The sequence below is a fragment of the Lampetra fluviatilis genome, chromosome 9 (assembly GCF_964198595.1).
Source record: "Lampetra fluviatilis chromosome 9, kcLamFluv1.1, whole genome shotgun sequence".
Classification (NCBI taxonomy): domain Eukaryota; kingdom Metazoa; phylum Chordata; class Hyperoartia; order Petromyzontiformes; family Petromyzontidae; genus Lampetra; species Lampetra fluviatilis.
In genome coordinates, this window is record NC_136283.1 from 15,907,477 (window position 1) to 15,924,615 (window position 17,139).

The 17,139-nt window shown below is 47.2% G+C and overlaps 1 protein-coding gene across 1 annotated transcript in view; it reads left to right on the forward strand.

Annotated features, from left to right (window-relative positions):
• CDH23 (cadherin related 23) overlaps positions 1-17,139 on the forward strand; it is a 257,145-nt gene that overhangs the window by 173,656 nt on the left and 66,350 nt on the right. The window contains exons 34-37 of the mRNA XM_078859961.1: positions 1,553-1,654; positions 3,066-3,215; positions 5,401-5,529; positions 8,616-8,744. Of these exons, the coding sequence (XP_078716087.1) occupies positions 1,553-1,654; positions 3,066-3,215; positions 5,401-5,529; positions 8,616-8,744 (510 nt within the window). The remainder of the gene's footprint in view (positions 1-1,552; positions 1,655-3,065; positions 3,216-5,400; positions 5,530-8,615; positions 8,745-17,139) is intronic.

Consider the following 17,139-nt stretch of genomic DNA (forward strand, 5'->3'; position numbering starts at 1 on the left):
AAACCCAGATTTTGTGCCTGTTGACTTATACAGAGATCAGAATCAACTAGATGGACAGTTGATTGCTGATGTTGTGAGGTAATTGTTTTTTTATCCCAACTAAGAGAACACTTATCGTTATTTAGTTGAAGAAAATTTTCTGCGAGGCAAAATTTGCGTTGAACATTTTCCCGAAATTGTGTTTTCGCAAAGAAATCATTAAAACATGGTTATGGCTAAATCATAGCAACAATAAGCAAATATCACAGAAAATTATACACATTGTGGCTGTGTAAAAAACGAGCATTGCTTGATGAGAATTGCTCAGGATCCTCACACACAGACATCTAGCGGTCACACGTCTTCATCGGTCGCGCGGGTAAAGGACATAATTGTTGTAATTGTTGAGGGTTTGAAGGCATGTAATACTGCCCATAAAGCAATTCAGTGTGTCCCGTGTCTCACTTTCAGAACACCCTTCCATGAAGGGACTGTCGTGTCAAGGGCTCTAGTTTTGACAGCATTGCCATAATGAACGAATGAACTTGAAAAAAGATGTCGTCGTTAGTGGTGGTGGCATGCTGCTAGTTTTATGACGCTCAAGCTGGAGCATCTACAATAAACTGGCTTCTGCTCCGAGATCTCATTACCTTTACGTTGCTTCGGACTGCGTCGTTTAATTGCGTGGGGCTATTTGTGCAGTGCGGGTTCTCGGCCATCACTCGCGAACAAATCGTATTTGTTAAGGCAGCTTGGATGCGCTGTTCCAAAAGCCATCACACCCTGCGCTTTAAAGATCCACTGTTACCGTAGCATGTATGGCAATTACTCTTTGGTTCTTTCGTGTATGGCACATTTATATCCAGAGTGAAAAACTTACAAAAATAAAACACTTTGCGCAGCCTAACAATCTTGGGTGTCCCTCGCCAATTTCCGTGAATTGGAATTGCCTTGTTTACAACACCTCTGTGCCCATTTAAGCACCGTAAATCCGAATTCATGCTGGGCTTCATACAGAAGTGTGGCTGTGTGTATGTGCGTGCATGCGTGCACGCTTGGCGTGGTGGAATCGTGTTGAGTGCACTGCACTGCGAACTCAGCCATCTGGGTTGCATTTCCAACCACAGCTCATAACAGTGGCCAACAATATCAGAACCGATCCTCGCCTAAGTCAACTCAGCCAGTCTCGAGCGCAGTGTCAAAACATGATCACCGGTGAGAAAAAGCTGGTGGGGCGTGGTTCTAGACACACCATCCGCCTCATGTGCCATTCTGCCCTTAAAAGGTGCTCACTATCAGCACTTGCCTCAGCAGCTTATACAGACCGTTTCAGATGCGCTTCTTTAGCCGTCTGGAACTCTGCAATACTCTTCCGATATTAAGAAGCCACTAGGTTGAAAACGAATTTCTTTAGAACAGTTTTTGTGTTTAGTTGTCCTTCCCCCCACTCCTCCAATTAGCACGGTTGGCTACGTGTGGTGCAAAAGAAGTTCAACAAATGTATATAAATACAGGGAGGGCATCTTTGTACGTTTGTTGCAGCGATAACGCGAAATTAATTGCCGCCCTGCAGGGAGAGATCACGACCCAGGTGGCGTTGGACCGCGAGGCCACGGACTCCTACGTGCTCACCGTGCTCTCGCGGGACGGGGGGCCCCGGGAGGCCATCGCCGTGGTGAGTTACTTCGCTCGGTTTCGCTCGCGCACGTACAATGCCGAGCGTTCGTCGTCTACCCAGACCGACCGCAGCGCCGAGGGTTCAGCTCCGATAAAAAAAAAATGTATTGCTTCAGTTACACAACGAGTGGTTTCCGATAAAAAAAAAATATATATATATTAGTGGAAGGCGCTTACGGACGGGAGTCGGTTGGGATGAAACGTTGGGGGGGGTGACAGACATAGAATGGGCGAATTCGGGAAGCTGGCACGTGCCGATGAGCGGCGATGCTCCGTTCTCGCCACGTGAATTAATGCCGCCGCAGCCCACGGATGGCCCTCAACGGAGGCGATGTCGCGGGATAAAATAAACGAGGCAATTTCCGCGCCCCACAGCTCTCTCCAGCATCCGGGAGAACGGCGGTGGCAATAGCGATCCTCCGGTGTCCCCCGACCTACGGCCACCCCTCGTATATTACACTCGGCGTTCCATTTGTGCACAACAAGGCCCACGATACGAGCTGAATGGAAATGTGAGGCACAGTAGTGTGGGTGAACAACCGCCACCTTGGGTTCAATTGCTTTTTTTCCCAATTTTAATGTTTTGTTCTCTGAATGTCCCTACATGACATGGAACTTCTGATAAATGTGCAGAAGGTAAAAGTGTGCTTTGTTTGTGTGCGAGTGCATGTGTGTGTAAGTGGATGTGTCCGAGTACGCGCGTTTACATGTGTGTGTGTGCGTTTGCGCTTGCAGTGTGCTGAGCTAATGCATGCTCACCAATAAACCTGGTGCTTATGTTTGCTGTGGTGATTATGGGAATATATCGCAGCTTTGCTCCAATTAAATGTTAATGTCACCTGAGCACAGAGAAACGAAAACATACGTGTGGTCCAGTGACATAGTAATGACATTTTTATACTGGACGTGTTGTGATGGAGACTCGTGAGTGGCAATGGGAGGGGCAAGATGAGTCTTAGAGAGGATCTGAAATTTGACAGGAAAGGTGCAGCCCTGCCATTGCTTGCTCATGCCACTGCTGGTGGAAGGACCTCCACTCGAGGGGTCTCTGGAGAGCCTCTCTATAGGCCTCTAGGTAGGCATCTATATAATCCTCAAGGCACTGGGCAAACACCTCACGTAGGATACCCTGTAAAAAAGAGTACACCGTATCTTGGATCATCGTTATTGTGTTGTTCACAGATGGCAGTGCAACAAAATCCATTGTTGCACTGCACCACGCTTCAATGTCTATGCGTCCCGCCTTGACTAAAACCGCATTGGCCAGCTCAGCGTGGTGAATTATGGTCGAGTGACCCCTCACGGGACACGCTGCGTCGGGAGAGCCTCGCCCAGCAGTGCATTGTGGAGAGGGCCATGCGTGCACCTGCGTGCGCGTGTTGTCACTCGATGGAGCGTGTCGCCATTAGGTGTACGTGAATGTGACGGACGAGAATGACAACAGCCCCGAGTTCGAAGCGGGGAGTGCGACGTTGGTGGAGGTGCGGGAGAGCGCCGCCCCGGGCACGCTGCTCGCCGTGCTGTATGCCACGGACCGCGACGCCGGCAGTAACGGCACCGTGAGTGCACGCACTCACGCACACACGGGCACAAAGATCCCCCCCCCCTTCCCGTATAGCCTGTAACAGACTGTCGGGGCAAGTGCTGTTAGCGAGCACCTATGAAGGCTGGCACGGCACATGAGGAGATAGGTGGCCAGCACCACACCCAGCCGCCTTTGTCTCCCTAGTGGTGATGTTGAAACATCGTACCAGGTGAGATTGAGTCGACCTAGGGGAAGCTCAAGACCAGTACAGAGAATCGTCACTGGTGTTGGCCATGAGTGAGAATTGAACTCAGGTTGCTGGGTTCGTATCGGAGTACGCTAACAGCTACCCTTCCGTGCCATCCCTCCACACACACACATGACCAGACAGACAGGCTTCTCAAGAAGGCTCATTCACCCAGTTCAATGATATCAGCACTAGGATAGAGGACTGCGCACTGAAATTAAATAAACCACTCATGCGTTCACACGGCGGCTCTCGTGCGGCCGTCTAATGATATTCTAACTCGCCCACTCATGCGCGTGCGCTAGAGCTCACCGAGTCAGCCATCTATCGTCGCCCGCGTTCACCGGTCCAATTCAACGCTCGATATCATATCCACCCGTACACCCAGGGTCTCGACGTGGCATATATTTATGGCTTTGGGAAATAGGGTTCTACAATGTGATGTTTAAATCTGAGTTAAGAGTTTTATCGAGGTCACTGTCTCACTGTGTTCGGAGAGACAACGCTGCCTGTGTCGTGGTTTCTTTAATTGGCCACACCAGGAGTGGCCACCCGCAACCCAGTGCTGATGAACATAAGATCAGTCGCAGAGGGCCCAGGATCTAACGACGGTAGACGGGAGCTGCACCATAGCCAACTTAAGAGCGATTGACCGGGCACCATTGCCCCCTCTCCGCATCGCCTGAGCGGCCAGGATGCGGGCTTGCGTGAAAGTGGTGGCTCTCTCGTAAATTTAGCAGCCGCGAAAGATTAATGGGCACGCAAGATGCGTTAATGTCATGCCCATGCGGTACCTTCGTATTCTCCGTCCGGATAAGTGGCCCATGGCAGCATCGCGACGGCGGGGGGGGGGGGGCTTCGTGGTGCAGCACCGGTGAGGAGGGCCTCTGGAGACTTGCAAATGGGAACGATTGGATTTCAGCACTGACAACGTCGATGAGTGCCGCATTCTCACCTCCTGCTTCGATCCATTCCTCTTACCCACTCCATTGCTCACCACTTGTAGGAACTAATGAAGCATTTTCCCAAGGAACAGATTGAAACAATATTTGAATTTCTTTTTTACGTTTTGTATTAATTGTCTCTTTTGTGTGTGAGTTATATTTCAATGAGCTAGCACCTGGCTTGAATCAAATGTATTGGTAATTAATGCACGCACAACAACGTAATTTCTCTGCAGTGTTAAAACCTAATAGGAATGTCATACTAAACATTTTTTTAGATAAAGTATTATGTTCATGCATAAAATTACTACATATTGAAACGCAGTTATACGTGTGATACTCACACAATATATGCTAAATGGGGAAATAAACATGAGGAAAATATAAACATTTCCACACTACATATCTGATTGACATTAACTCTTTATCGTTATACGTGAAGTAAACTTGAAAATCTAAAATGCAGCCTTCGTATTCCTGGCCTTAAAAGTAAGAGATGAGAAGTCAGTATGAGATTATTTCGATTATTTGCTGCTATAAATGTCCAAATGATGGGCCACTTTGTTGAGCTATCATTTGTGGCGAGGTCGCTTCTGAAAAATTCGTTAATGCCTCAGTGGGCTTTGTCTGGTAGGATGGGGATGGTTTAATTTTATTTGTATGTGTGTTTGGGTGATTTGTTTACCTTTCTTGTACTTTGCACTATCATGTTTTGCACTGTTTGTTGTTGTAACCTTCTTACCCCGTGCCCCTACTGGACATCTGTGAAAAAGAGCTTTATAGCTCATCGGATTCCTCCAGTATATATACATTTTCTGCTTCTGATACTGAAACATCACGTATAGTGAACGTGTGTTGACCCAAACTCAATTGCAGTGTTGCAATGTTATAAACAATCCCATCTCAGCTCTACCCATCACTCACACTGTGCGGGCATTCCACTCATAGTGCAGGAGAGAAGCCACTGCCTTTCCCACCGGTCCTAGCGGGCGGGTCGTCATTCTCACTTGAGTCATCTGGACCCACAGGTGAACTACACGATTGCGGATGGGAACACGGGGTGGGCCTTTTCCATCTCCAGAACGTTGACGGGAAGTGGGGAGGTGCGGGTGGCACAGCCCCTTGACAGAGAGACCGTCGAGGGATACTGGCTCCGGGTGAGACAACACACGCACGAGCACACCAATACCAATACCTGCCATTCGCCCCGAAGTGACGGTGACGTCACCTCGGCGCCTGTGCCAGGCCACGTGCACTTTGAGACCACGTGAACTGTCTAAGGCTCGCTGACAGGAAGTCACGGGACAGCCCGTCACGGGATAGCCCAGCAGGTGCCATGGGTTGGCTGAACGAGCACGCACGCACACGCACCCACGCGGGCTTGTGTGGCGCAGTGACTGGAGGGCAACCCTCTCGCCAGTGACGTTTTCGCTCGGGCTTCTGTCCTCAGTCCTGTCAAGCAATAGGCCATTAATTCGTATGCATGTCTATGTATGTTGAACTTATTTCGCACCATACGTAGCCAACCGTGCTCATCGGTGGTGCGGGGGAAGGACAACAAAATCATAATCGTTCATTCACCCAAGAATCTGAATTGTAATATTTATTTTTGCAGCTTGTATAGCGCCTTTCATAAACTCTCAAGGCGATTTACCCACATAAAACAATGGGATTGGGGTTAGGTAAGAAGTGGCTTTGGTGTAGTTGCTGTGTTATTATTGGTCGTGTTGAGGTGCTTGCCTGGACAGCCAGACGAGCATGGTCGCAGTAAAGGTTACTGAATAAAATAATTCGTCAAAAAAATATTTGTTAAAATGAAATAAAAAAACCAATAAATTGAAGGCTTCTAATGACAGATTTGGAAGAAAAAAAAATATGCTTACTGTACTACCCAAAATTAAAGGAAATACAAAAAGTAAAGTTAAACGAGCTGAAGCGGCAGTTCAACGTGCCTGCGTCCCCAGGTGTTGTCCATTGAATGTACTTAGTACAATATTGTGTCTGGATAAGCCCTGGAAGTGGAACATCTCATTTGCAAGGGTGTCCAGGGTGTCCAGTGACACACACAGTGCAAACACGTAGTGACACGCATGTACAGTGTACATTTATACGGTAGCAAACATTTAAATAGTGTAGCACAGAAACAAGACAGCCAGGGCGGGAAGCATCACCCCACAATCAATCACAATGATTGAATCACTAAACAAGGTATGCAAAGCAAGGCTAAAGATAAATATAAGAAAAGCAGTTCCACACGTCAATTTCGCAGAATATATTTTAATCATTGTAAGAAGGAAGCAACGTAACGTAATTACGTTTGTATATCTAGGGAAATTATTGAAAGTGAACTGGCGTGAAAATGTTCAAATAAATAGGCGTCATGGTTGATGATGATAGATGGTTGTTGTCCTTCCCCCACACCTCCGATTAGCACGGTTGGCTATGTATGGTGCGAAAGAAGTTCAGCATACATACGTACAGATGGTGATGAATGAACCCTGTAATTGTGCAGCAAAACGAAAGTGGCGTCACAATAGTAGACGTGGCCAAAGCAGACTTTTGGTGAAAAGTAAAATCGTAATTTGATGTTTCCTTTATCATATTTAGCACGAGTCAGTTGATCTTATTTAGGGGAAGAAAAAAACACCTTTATGAAGTGAAAATGAATGAATGACCTACGTGTTTGAAAAGGAAAATAATGGGTTCTTGTATTATGCCAGTAATGACCTTGAGGTCACGGGTTGCCTGTCGCTATTGAACCGGTATGAGCGTTACTCGTAGTATGACAAAGAGCAACGGAGAGGAGGACTTTGAACGTGGCGAGAAGGGGCAACGTCATGAATTATGATTTGTGAATTAAAGCTCGGATAACAGACACAATTTACAAGGAGAAAAAAACTCAAATGGAACTTGGCAGAGCATCAATCTCGGACTTCGGATGACAAACGGGCCAGATTAGGGATGAAATGGGGGGCTCTAGAGGGAATGAGAGGGGTGGACAGAACATTAGATGTTGGAGGGGGCGGGGGGAGATTGGGAAGATGCGGAGGAGCCCAATGGACAGAAGAGGTGGCAAGAGATTTAGTGGAGTGGTAGACATTGGGGAAGGAGGCCTTGCCCAACAGTGGGATGGTTAACTAAACTAAAACTAGAAACAATTTTTATTTTAACCAGGTAAGGCCCACTGAGCTATACAATTATTTTTCAGAAGCGACCCTGCCACAGATGATAGCTCAACCAAGTGTCTTTTCACGTGGAAATGTATAGCAGATGAATACTCTTAAACGCATGTTAATTCTAAATGTGGGGGGGGGGGGGAAACTGGAGAACCATGCGACCACGGGGGAACATGCAAACTGCAAATATACAGCAGGCGTCAGGGTCGGGATCGAACACACGACCTTCTTTATACCAGGCGAGGTAGTTAACGTCTCGCTACCATGGTGTGCCCTTAATGGCTTACAAGAAAAATGAAGGAGTTCATGTGATTGAAAGCAATCCTCTGCGCTAGCTCACGACTTGCAGAAGGTGGTAAAATCACTGTTGCTTATGCCTTGGCCCAGAGTGTACGGGACATTTCCATTTATGCTGCCAAAAAGGTGACATTCATAGCGTTAGTGGCCACCCTGCCTCCCCAGGCATTCCAATCACTGTAGTTTTGCCCTAATGGCAATTTTTTTTCTGTTACAGCAGTGACTACTCGTTATCTCAGCATGAAAATTGACCTGCACAGCATGACAGAAAATTTGAAATAATTCAATTTCAATCCCATTGTTGTGACCAAGATTATCAATGTGACTGTGACTTTCCTCTTGCTCATGTTGGTGTTGTGATTTAAGCACCATGATTTTTTTCTAATACAATTTCAGCAACTGCCTTATGCAGTGTGAAGAGCCCTTCCCACGTGTACGGGCAACGAGACAGCATATCCATTAGCAGCTGTGAGCCAATGATGGAAATTCCACGTTCCCATAGTGAGGTCCAGTCTATCCATGGAATGAAAACAGGGGGTCGGTCATTCTCTCAACCTGAGAGGGATGTTAGACTGAATCGAGCCTTGATCACGACTTTAACCCGTGAGCTTCTCACTGCGAGATGAGCACTCATAGCAGAGCTCCACTTATCAGGATTTGTTACCAGAGCTCGTGACACCAGGATGCGTGTCGTCACACCGGGATGCGTGTCCTCACACTGGGACGCGTGTCGTCACACTGCGCTATGCATCGCACACCGTGGGGTGCAGATCATGGCACTGGACGGAGGCTCCCCACCCCGCTCCACCACCTTCAACTTGTCCGTCATCGTGCTGGACGTGAACGACAATGTGCCCACCTTCCTGAGCCCCGGCGGCTACGCCGTGAGCGTGGTGGAGGTGAGTGACGCGGGCACGCACACGGGAACATATTCAGATGCGTTGAGCTCAATATTGAACTGTGTATCGCTCTACCATCGCTGCTACGGCAGCTACTCTTCCCGTGACCTTTACTCATTGATTCCTCGACTCAACCACCACACGACAAGCCAAACAACAACTGCCATTCACCACTAAGTGGCGTTGACGTCACCACGGCCATGCTTGGCCCACTTTGAGGCCACGTGAAGTGTCGAATGTTTCAAACTGGCGCAGATGTTCCTTTCGAGTTCTCCACATCTTGTACGCATAGAGAAAGAAGGGCATAACTGTGACCAAGAAGGCCGAGAGCATTGTATGGAGCGACAGGCCAGGTAGCTTCCACACAGCGATACACAGCTGATGAAATAATAATGGCGTTCATACTTTGCTGATCTCGTCAAGGAGCATAAACCGTCACGCAAACTCCGATCATCCTCTCAGTGGCTTTTGGCTAGCCATAGAACAAATACTGGATCGCACGCTTTCATAAGCACTTCTGCAGCCGTCTGGCATGCTCTTCCTTCCGATATTAGGAAGCCACTGGAGCTATGCGCTATTAAATCTAGATTAAAAACCCTCTGATTAGCATGATTGGCTATGTACAGTGCGAAAGAAGTTCAACATACATAAGCAGACTTCCCAAATATGGAAACTTCACTCTCTCCACAACTGCCCCATCTCCCATGGGTAGTTGAGGGAGGGGAGCATTTGATGACATAAAATACCTAGGCAGGTGCTTTATTTTTGTGTGGCTGATGATAAGGTGCCATCTCTTAGTAGCTTGCTCCAGATTCAGCAGTAGCATCTCCAACTCCTCAGAGTGGGCAGCAATCATGAGATCATCCTCATGTAAAAATATGGTTGACCAATTGGGAGCTGTCCCTTGACCACACCCGGGCATTGCTCAGCCTCCATTGTATCTATACCAGATGGAAATTCCGCCGGTACATCCATGGAAAGCTTCTCGAACTACGTGGTCAAAGAATAGTGTAGGGGCCAAAGGACATACCTGACACACCCCAAAGTTAATAGAAAATGGCTTCAACACCTGACCACACAATGTCACTGGGCCTGCCCACTATCAGTAAAGTCCTTAATGATTGTGAGCAGACAGTCTGGGACTCCAAAAGCATGAAGATTAACCCAGAGCCCTGGCCTATTTATGGTATTGTCGTTGGTTCAAGGAGATGGAGACGACTTGTAAAGGCAACGCGTTTATTTGCATTAACGGTAACAATAGCAGTCTTAACACAAAGGGGCAACGGCCCCTTTGTCTACTACCTGGGGAGGTGCGGCCTCCGGGCTAGCGTGCCCTATCACTGGGACCACGGGCTCTTTCTCCTCCGGCCTAGGGGAGGCTATACTGACCCGACCCAGCAAAGGTACGGGTCATGACCACTGGCCCACTCGGTCCCCGCCCTTACAAGGACGTCGGGCCCGGGGGTTCCCAGGGTCTCACCACTGGCCCACTCAGTCCCGGCGCTTACAAGGGCAGCAGGTCTAGCGGTTACCAGGGTCCTAGGCTAGTTGGTCTTCTGGCTTCGGTCTTTGGACTGGCCCCGGACTCGTCCAGAGGTCCAGCTTTTATACACCTCCCCAGGTGTGTCTGCCCCTGGCCACGCCTCCCTTCCAGAGAGTTCCAGGGGGGGTATCGGGGGATCCTAGAACACTCCGCAGCCCCTCCCTGCTTTGGGGCTGGGGAATGGAGCAACCCTCATGCCGGTCCAAGTTACTGCCCCTGGTGGGCCCTGTCTGCTACTGCAGGTAAGTACACGTAGCCCATTTACAGCGCTACAGTATCATAGGCCTTGACCAGGTCAATAAAGCAGAGATGTAGGTCCTGTGAAAATTATGTACACCTCTGCTGTCCCATATGGACAGAGAAAGTGGTATCCATGCATAACCGCCCTGGTGTGAAACCGCATTGGCACTCCGAAAGCTTCTCCTCAGCATGTCTGGCAAGGTGATGTTGAATTATTGTTTCTAGGACCTTTCACAAAAACACAGTCACTCACCCACCCACTCACCTACTCACCCACTCACTCACCACACTGCAGGTCAGAACACTTCTCTTTCTCTTTTCCTCGCACTGCTCCACTTTGGAATTCTCTCCCGATGTCTATTTTCTCAGGTTTGTATAACCTTACGCAATTCATTTATTAAATAGTCCTGTTTGTTGCTGGAAACTTGGTGTTTTGGGTCTTTGGGCCTGTGCTCAGAGGCTGATATTAAAAACACATAAATTGTTAGCACATTTTACAGTGAAAATTGCAACGAAGCTCCCAGCTATGCCTGAAGCAAACTGCAGCGACCCGTCCATTGTGTAACCTTTGTCTTATTAAGCGAACCTAATTTGTGTCGATGGTTACACGATATAACACAATTTTTGTTCCTGGGTAGTAAGTGTTATTTCATAATTGTGTTGCACAATCGAAATGAAGGACGTGGGCAGGTGCTCCAAATCGAGGGCAAGCACATTTATTTATTGTAGTTAATATTAATCTTGTGAAGAACAGCACCGTCACTCTGTAAAATGCAACAACACGTGTGTTACAACCAGCCTTGCTCCCGAGTCGCCATTAACCATGTGGCTGGTTTACACGTGCGGTTATTCATTAACCCTTTCTCTTAAACCCAATTCAACTACTTATAAACCATCCTTGTCTTTGACAATCACATTTGCACATCACTATTCGACTATTACTTTAATCCTAAGCTGTATGTCTATCTATGCCATCCACTTATATCGGTATATTACACCCATTATATGTACTGTATGTGTACAGTATACGTACTGTATCTCATCATTGTACAGCTTACTACTTTACATGTGTTCTATTCTCAATAGCATTGAAAGTAGTCATACTCTGGGTACATGGGCATGGTTATAGACTAAACAGTATTAGAGTTAGAGAATTACAATGACAGTAACTAATTATAGTGCATCATCCCTTTACAATGCAGTGCTAAAACACTTCTAATTGCATATATCACAAACGAACAATTCAAAGCCAAGCTTAAAGTCTAGAACAAGTCGAGAACATTTATATAACGATCAAAAACAACCTTTGGGTCCTTTACCTGTAAAATGCAACAGCGCGAGTTACACGCAGCAATTCTTCCGAGACGCCATTAACCATGTGGCTGGTTTACACGTGCGGTTATTTATTAACCCTGCCAGCCACCTACAGGCCCGACTCAGTCATCACATGCTGCTGTACACACATGCATTGATGCACTGCACAGCATATCAGGACCTTCACAGAACCACACTTTACTCCCTTGCTGCACAAGGATATAATTAAAAGAGTGATCCATTCCTAATGTGCCACAATTGCTTATGCCTAAAAAGTATAGAAAATGGCTTTTGTGACCCGGACAGTGATATTTTGAAATTGACCTATTTTCAATGAGAAAATGGGCAAATTTGTGTCTCTTCGTTCATATAAAGTCAGAAAAAAACAACATATGAATAAAATTGTACATGTATTTATACTAAAGTAATACAAAAATTACCACTAAAGATTTAGAAGTTATTAGTTTTTCGAGATTTACGATTTACTGTAAATCACTTACACAAATCAGCCCCCAAATGTTGTCTCCCATCACGTTCTCGTTATACTGTCCTTGGTAGCGGCGTTTAAAGTCCAGTATGGGGCCATCCATTTAGTACGGATGCAAAAATCTGTCAAAATTTGACCCCTCCTCCCCTCCCTGTACGCACGCGTACTTTTTACACCCCCCCCCCCCACCTGCGTACATACACTTGACGCACCCCCCCCCCCCCCGAATCCTATAGAACGGCCGATATTTAATGCACGCAGAAACGATCAAGGATTAATAATATTAACGTGTTTAAGAAAACAGGTCGTCCACTGCCGGCTGCATTAAATAATTAAGTTCCGTACCTTTAAAAAGTTTGAAAAGTGTCCGCTAGGTTAAAACGCCGACTGAACCCAGTTGAACAAGTTACGTATTATAGGAATTTCGTCAACACGCGCAATGCGAGGCTAAAGCACAGCAGCATTAGCTGCAGTCTGCTGAGCCGCCGTCTCAATATCTACAGCGTCGCTGACATCATCATCCAGCTTTTGATTGTTCTCACTGTCGGAAGACTCAGTAGTGTGAATGCGCTGCTGTCGTTTTACACTGGCCTGCGATGAGTGATACACGCCGCACACGGGACATGTGCGATTGATAATTACAGGTTGTGCAAGTGACAGTGCACAACAAAGGAACTTTTGATTATCCAAAGGCTAGCTACTGAGCAAGTGAACTGTAGTGCGCGTGCGTCAGATGCTTAACAGATTCTGGCTCAGGAATGCTAAGACCAGCTGCAGCATGTGTCAGTACGACAGGTCCGGGCAGGAAACGTTCAGGAAAGTAATTTTTACATGAGGTGCGTCATGGGCGACAGCAACCAGAATCATCACACTTAGTGATCTGCAGAAAATATTGACTCTGCCTGACGTGACGCGCGACCCATTTGACTTCTGGTTCGCTGGGTGATTCATGCTCTACTGGGTCAATATATTCTGCATGGACATCATGCTTATCTCATACGACTGCGGACCATACATCTGACAGTGTTTTTTTACTTTTCAAAGTTCTGCTTTTCCAACTCCGTGTCGATTGTTTTTCCTGATAAATTGAGATGTGACCCATCATGATCATGAGGTAGCACTAGTCCGGCTAGCTCTCGGCTCAGTGGAGCCATCCAGCGCTTAACTCTGTTGTAGGCTGAATAATGCGGTGTGTGGGTGCCTGACAAATACACACCCAGATCCCAGTCAACAAATATAGTGGCTGCAACCTGTAGCGGTTTGGGAAATCTCGAATTCTCGTCCGGTCCTCCATCACTCGCCACGGCCACTATTGGTTTCACACGACCATCAGCTGTGCACATCAATGGCTGGAAACTTGGAATTGAGCGCAGAAGTTCCATATCATGACCATGTGTAAAAGCTGTACTGCTGCCATGTTTCATTGAGCGCACTGCAATATACGTAGGACCGGAGTATGTTACAGCATCGATTAACTTTCCTGGAGTCACGACGCAGGCAGCATAGACAGATGGGATCAGTTTATGGCGAGACGCGACAACAAAGTCGTGATCTGACAAACGCACCGCATATTCGAGATGCATCAGTATTGGCGCCTGCTTCGTCGCTGCCGGGATTCCAAGTGCCATTTTAGCCTTATCGTCTTGGCTGAAGTAGAGGACACGTCTGCTCCAAACATAAAACAGATGTCATCTAGGTATGACATAGATGCGGACGCAAATGCTGCATCTTTGTGACAGTCCTGAGCGGTATTGGCAGCTCTTGTTAGTTTCACAGGTACAGTGTTTATGTGACGTTTGCCTTCCATTGAGCTGGATCGTCTTGGAAGAATCATAGCCTTGTTTTGATAAGGTTTTATGTAGGTCTTCGAGCATCTTACACAATCGCATTTCCTGCGACCGGCGCCGGTCGCTGGTAGCGGCACCAATCGAGGCAATATCAATAAATTTTTCGAGAAGATCTGGATCGTCGTCTGTGATGGCTGATCTACCGTCTCTATCCCTTGTAAACTTTCGTCGTTTTTGCCTCAGATTCGGTTGTTCTTTCCGCTATGTCTTCGAGAGTTCGTTTGAGTTTGAGACGGCGTTCACGCTGCCTCGTAGCCTCCTGGCGCAGCTGCTTCAATTTCATTTTATTTTGCTTCAGATTCAATTCAACTAACTTCATTTTCTCCTTTAGTTCATCGGTTATGAGGCCTGCACCTCTTAAATGTAGTAAAGTTAGTAGCTGTGCTTGGTCTTCAGAGGTCTTACGTTGAACACTGGTCTGTTGTGGAGTTTCTGCTGTTTTCGTGATCCTGGCGGTAGGTTTCAGAAATGCATTAAGTCGACGTGACTTGATGCAGCGTCGCCAGCCGATATTTGTGGAAACACATTAGGTGCAGCTGACATCATGATTGTAGGTGCTAAAGCGTCAGCGTCAGCAAAAGAGGATGTCTCGGGCACTTCAGGCTTCGATACAGTCGCCACTGGTGTCGGTGCTTGCGCGCTTGACCAGAAATATAAAAGATTGATTCTGCTCACCAACACTTTACTTGCTAGATCAGCAGTAACATATTCATACGTAGTTTCATCGCACTTTATTTTATTCCATAACCGATTAGTTTATTTTTGTTCTTGTTTACTAGCTTGCGGCCGAGCTTTACACACAGCTTTGTACAAACAGTTATACTTGACCGTGTTATCCATCCTGACTGGTTATTAAAAACACGTCTATTATAATATTAAAACACAATTAAAACTCGGTGAACTAGTCTCTATATAAAGTGCGTCGACTGAACATCTGCTGTAACAGTAGACCGATGTACAGACGAGTTTTAGTACTGAATTCCGGGCAGCAGCAGCACGAACAGAGCACCGCGGCAGCTAAAATCTTGAGCCAGCGGCAGTCTGCAGTGAGGCCAGATTGAAGGATGTGTAATCCATGGGGCAGGCCGCCAGACTATGTCAGACTCACTGCTGAGCTGCGTGATAGCAAGCAGTCAGGGGTACGGTGGCATACAAGTGACACCTCTCCCACAGTCCTACTTCTTGCACATAGCGTTGGTGTACGGTGCTTTTTTCTTGAATTTTTGCTGTTTTTTTCCCTGGATTTTCTGTTTGCACTTAGTCACATAGTCACTTTAAGATGTTTTCTTGTTCATGTTTTTGTTTTTTGTTTGTTGCGGATGCACCCGATTAAAGAGCCGAATAGCTCACAGGGCTATACCTAATAAATGAACTTGAACTTCTCCCGGGAGTACTTGTCTGACAGCTGAAGAAACTGAACTATGGCTCATTTGAAGGCCAATGGAGACAAATTATTATCTAGGTTTCACCCCCCCCCCCCCGTTTCCTATGCGTACATACATTGTCAGTAGACCCCCCATACACAAGCGTACACATTTGGGTTAAGCCCCCCCTCCCCCCTCCATGCGTACGTATTAAATGGATGGCCCTATATCATGGTGGAAGCGCTCGCCTTGCTCATTCGAGTACGTTCCCATCTTCTCCTTGAATTTATGAAGATGAGCATCAAGGATATGGCCTTTGAGGGACATCCTACAGAGTCTCAACCAGCTCTACATAGTTTTTGACCTTGTGATTGCCCAGGAAGCCACGAACCACTGCGACAAAGCTGTCCCAAGCCGCTTTCTCCTTACTAGTGAGCTTCTTGGGGAATTCGTTGCACTCCAGGATCTTCTTTATCTGTGGTCCGACGAAGACACCGGCTTTGACCTTTGCCTCAGACAGTTTATGGAAGAAGTCTTGAAGGTACTTGAAGGCTGCCGACTCCTTATCTACAGCTCTTACATTGTTTCATAAGGCCCAATTTTATGTGCAGTGGTGGCATCAGCACCTTCCAGGGGTCCACCAGTGGCTCCCACTTGACGTTGTTCCTCCCCTCAGAGAACTCGGTCTGCTGTGGCCAGTCCCGCCTGTGGTAGTGCACCTTGGTATCCCTGCAGTCCCAAAGGCAAAGATAGCAGGGAAACTTGAGAAAACCGACTATGAGACCCATCAGGAATGCCACCATTATGAAGTCTCCGATGACCTCCCAGCCGTACTCATCATACTTAAAGGCGTCCTGAAAGGTTTTGATGCTGTTGTAATCCTTTTTGAGGTGCACCGAGTGAGCCAGGCGAAGAGACGGGTACTTGTTACCATTATGGAGCAGCACGGCTTTGAGGCTCCTGGATGAGCTGTCAATGAAGAGGCGCCACTCATTCTGGTTACAGGCGATTCCGACTGCCTCGAACAGACTGGTCACATTGTGGCAGAAGCAGAGCCCATCTTGACGGGTGAAGAAGCTGCAAAAAGGTCGGTGACGCTTCCTCCGATCTGCGACTTGCACACTTTCATCCAACAAGTTCCACTGCTTGAGCCTAGACGTCAAAAGCTCGGCATTGGACTTGGTGAGACCAAGATCTCTGATCAAGTCGTTGAGGTCTTTTTGGTTTGGGTAGTATGGGTTTCTCTCCTCAGCTCCACCTATGAAATTGTCATCTGGATCTACAACGCCTTCCTCGCTCTCTGACTTGCTGTTCTCTTCTAAAGACGGCTGCTCTCTCTCCGGAGGAATGGGTACAGGGAGCTCATGGCAGTGTGGCACCGGGGCGATGGATGAAGGAAGGTCCGGGATACATGATAGCAGGTGCATTCTTGCCACGTTTGGAAGGGTCCACCATGCAGAAGTATTAGTTGCTTGAGTGGTCAGTGGGTTCCCGTCAAATTCTTGGGATAGCGAACTTCATGGCTCTCTTTTCCCCTCTGTACCATCCTACAAAAATACATATATTTCACCCATGACTAATGTGCAAGAGATTCTCGCAA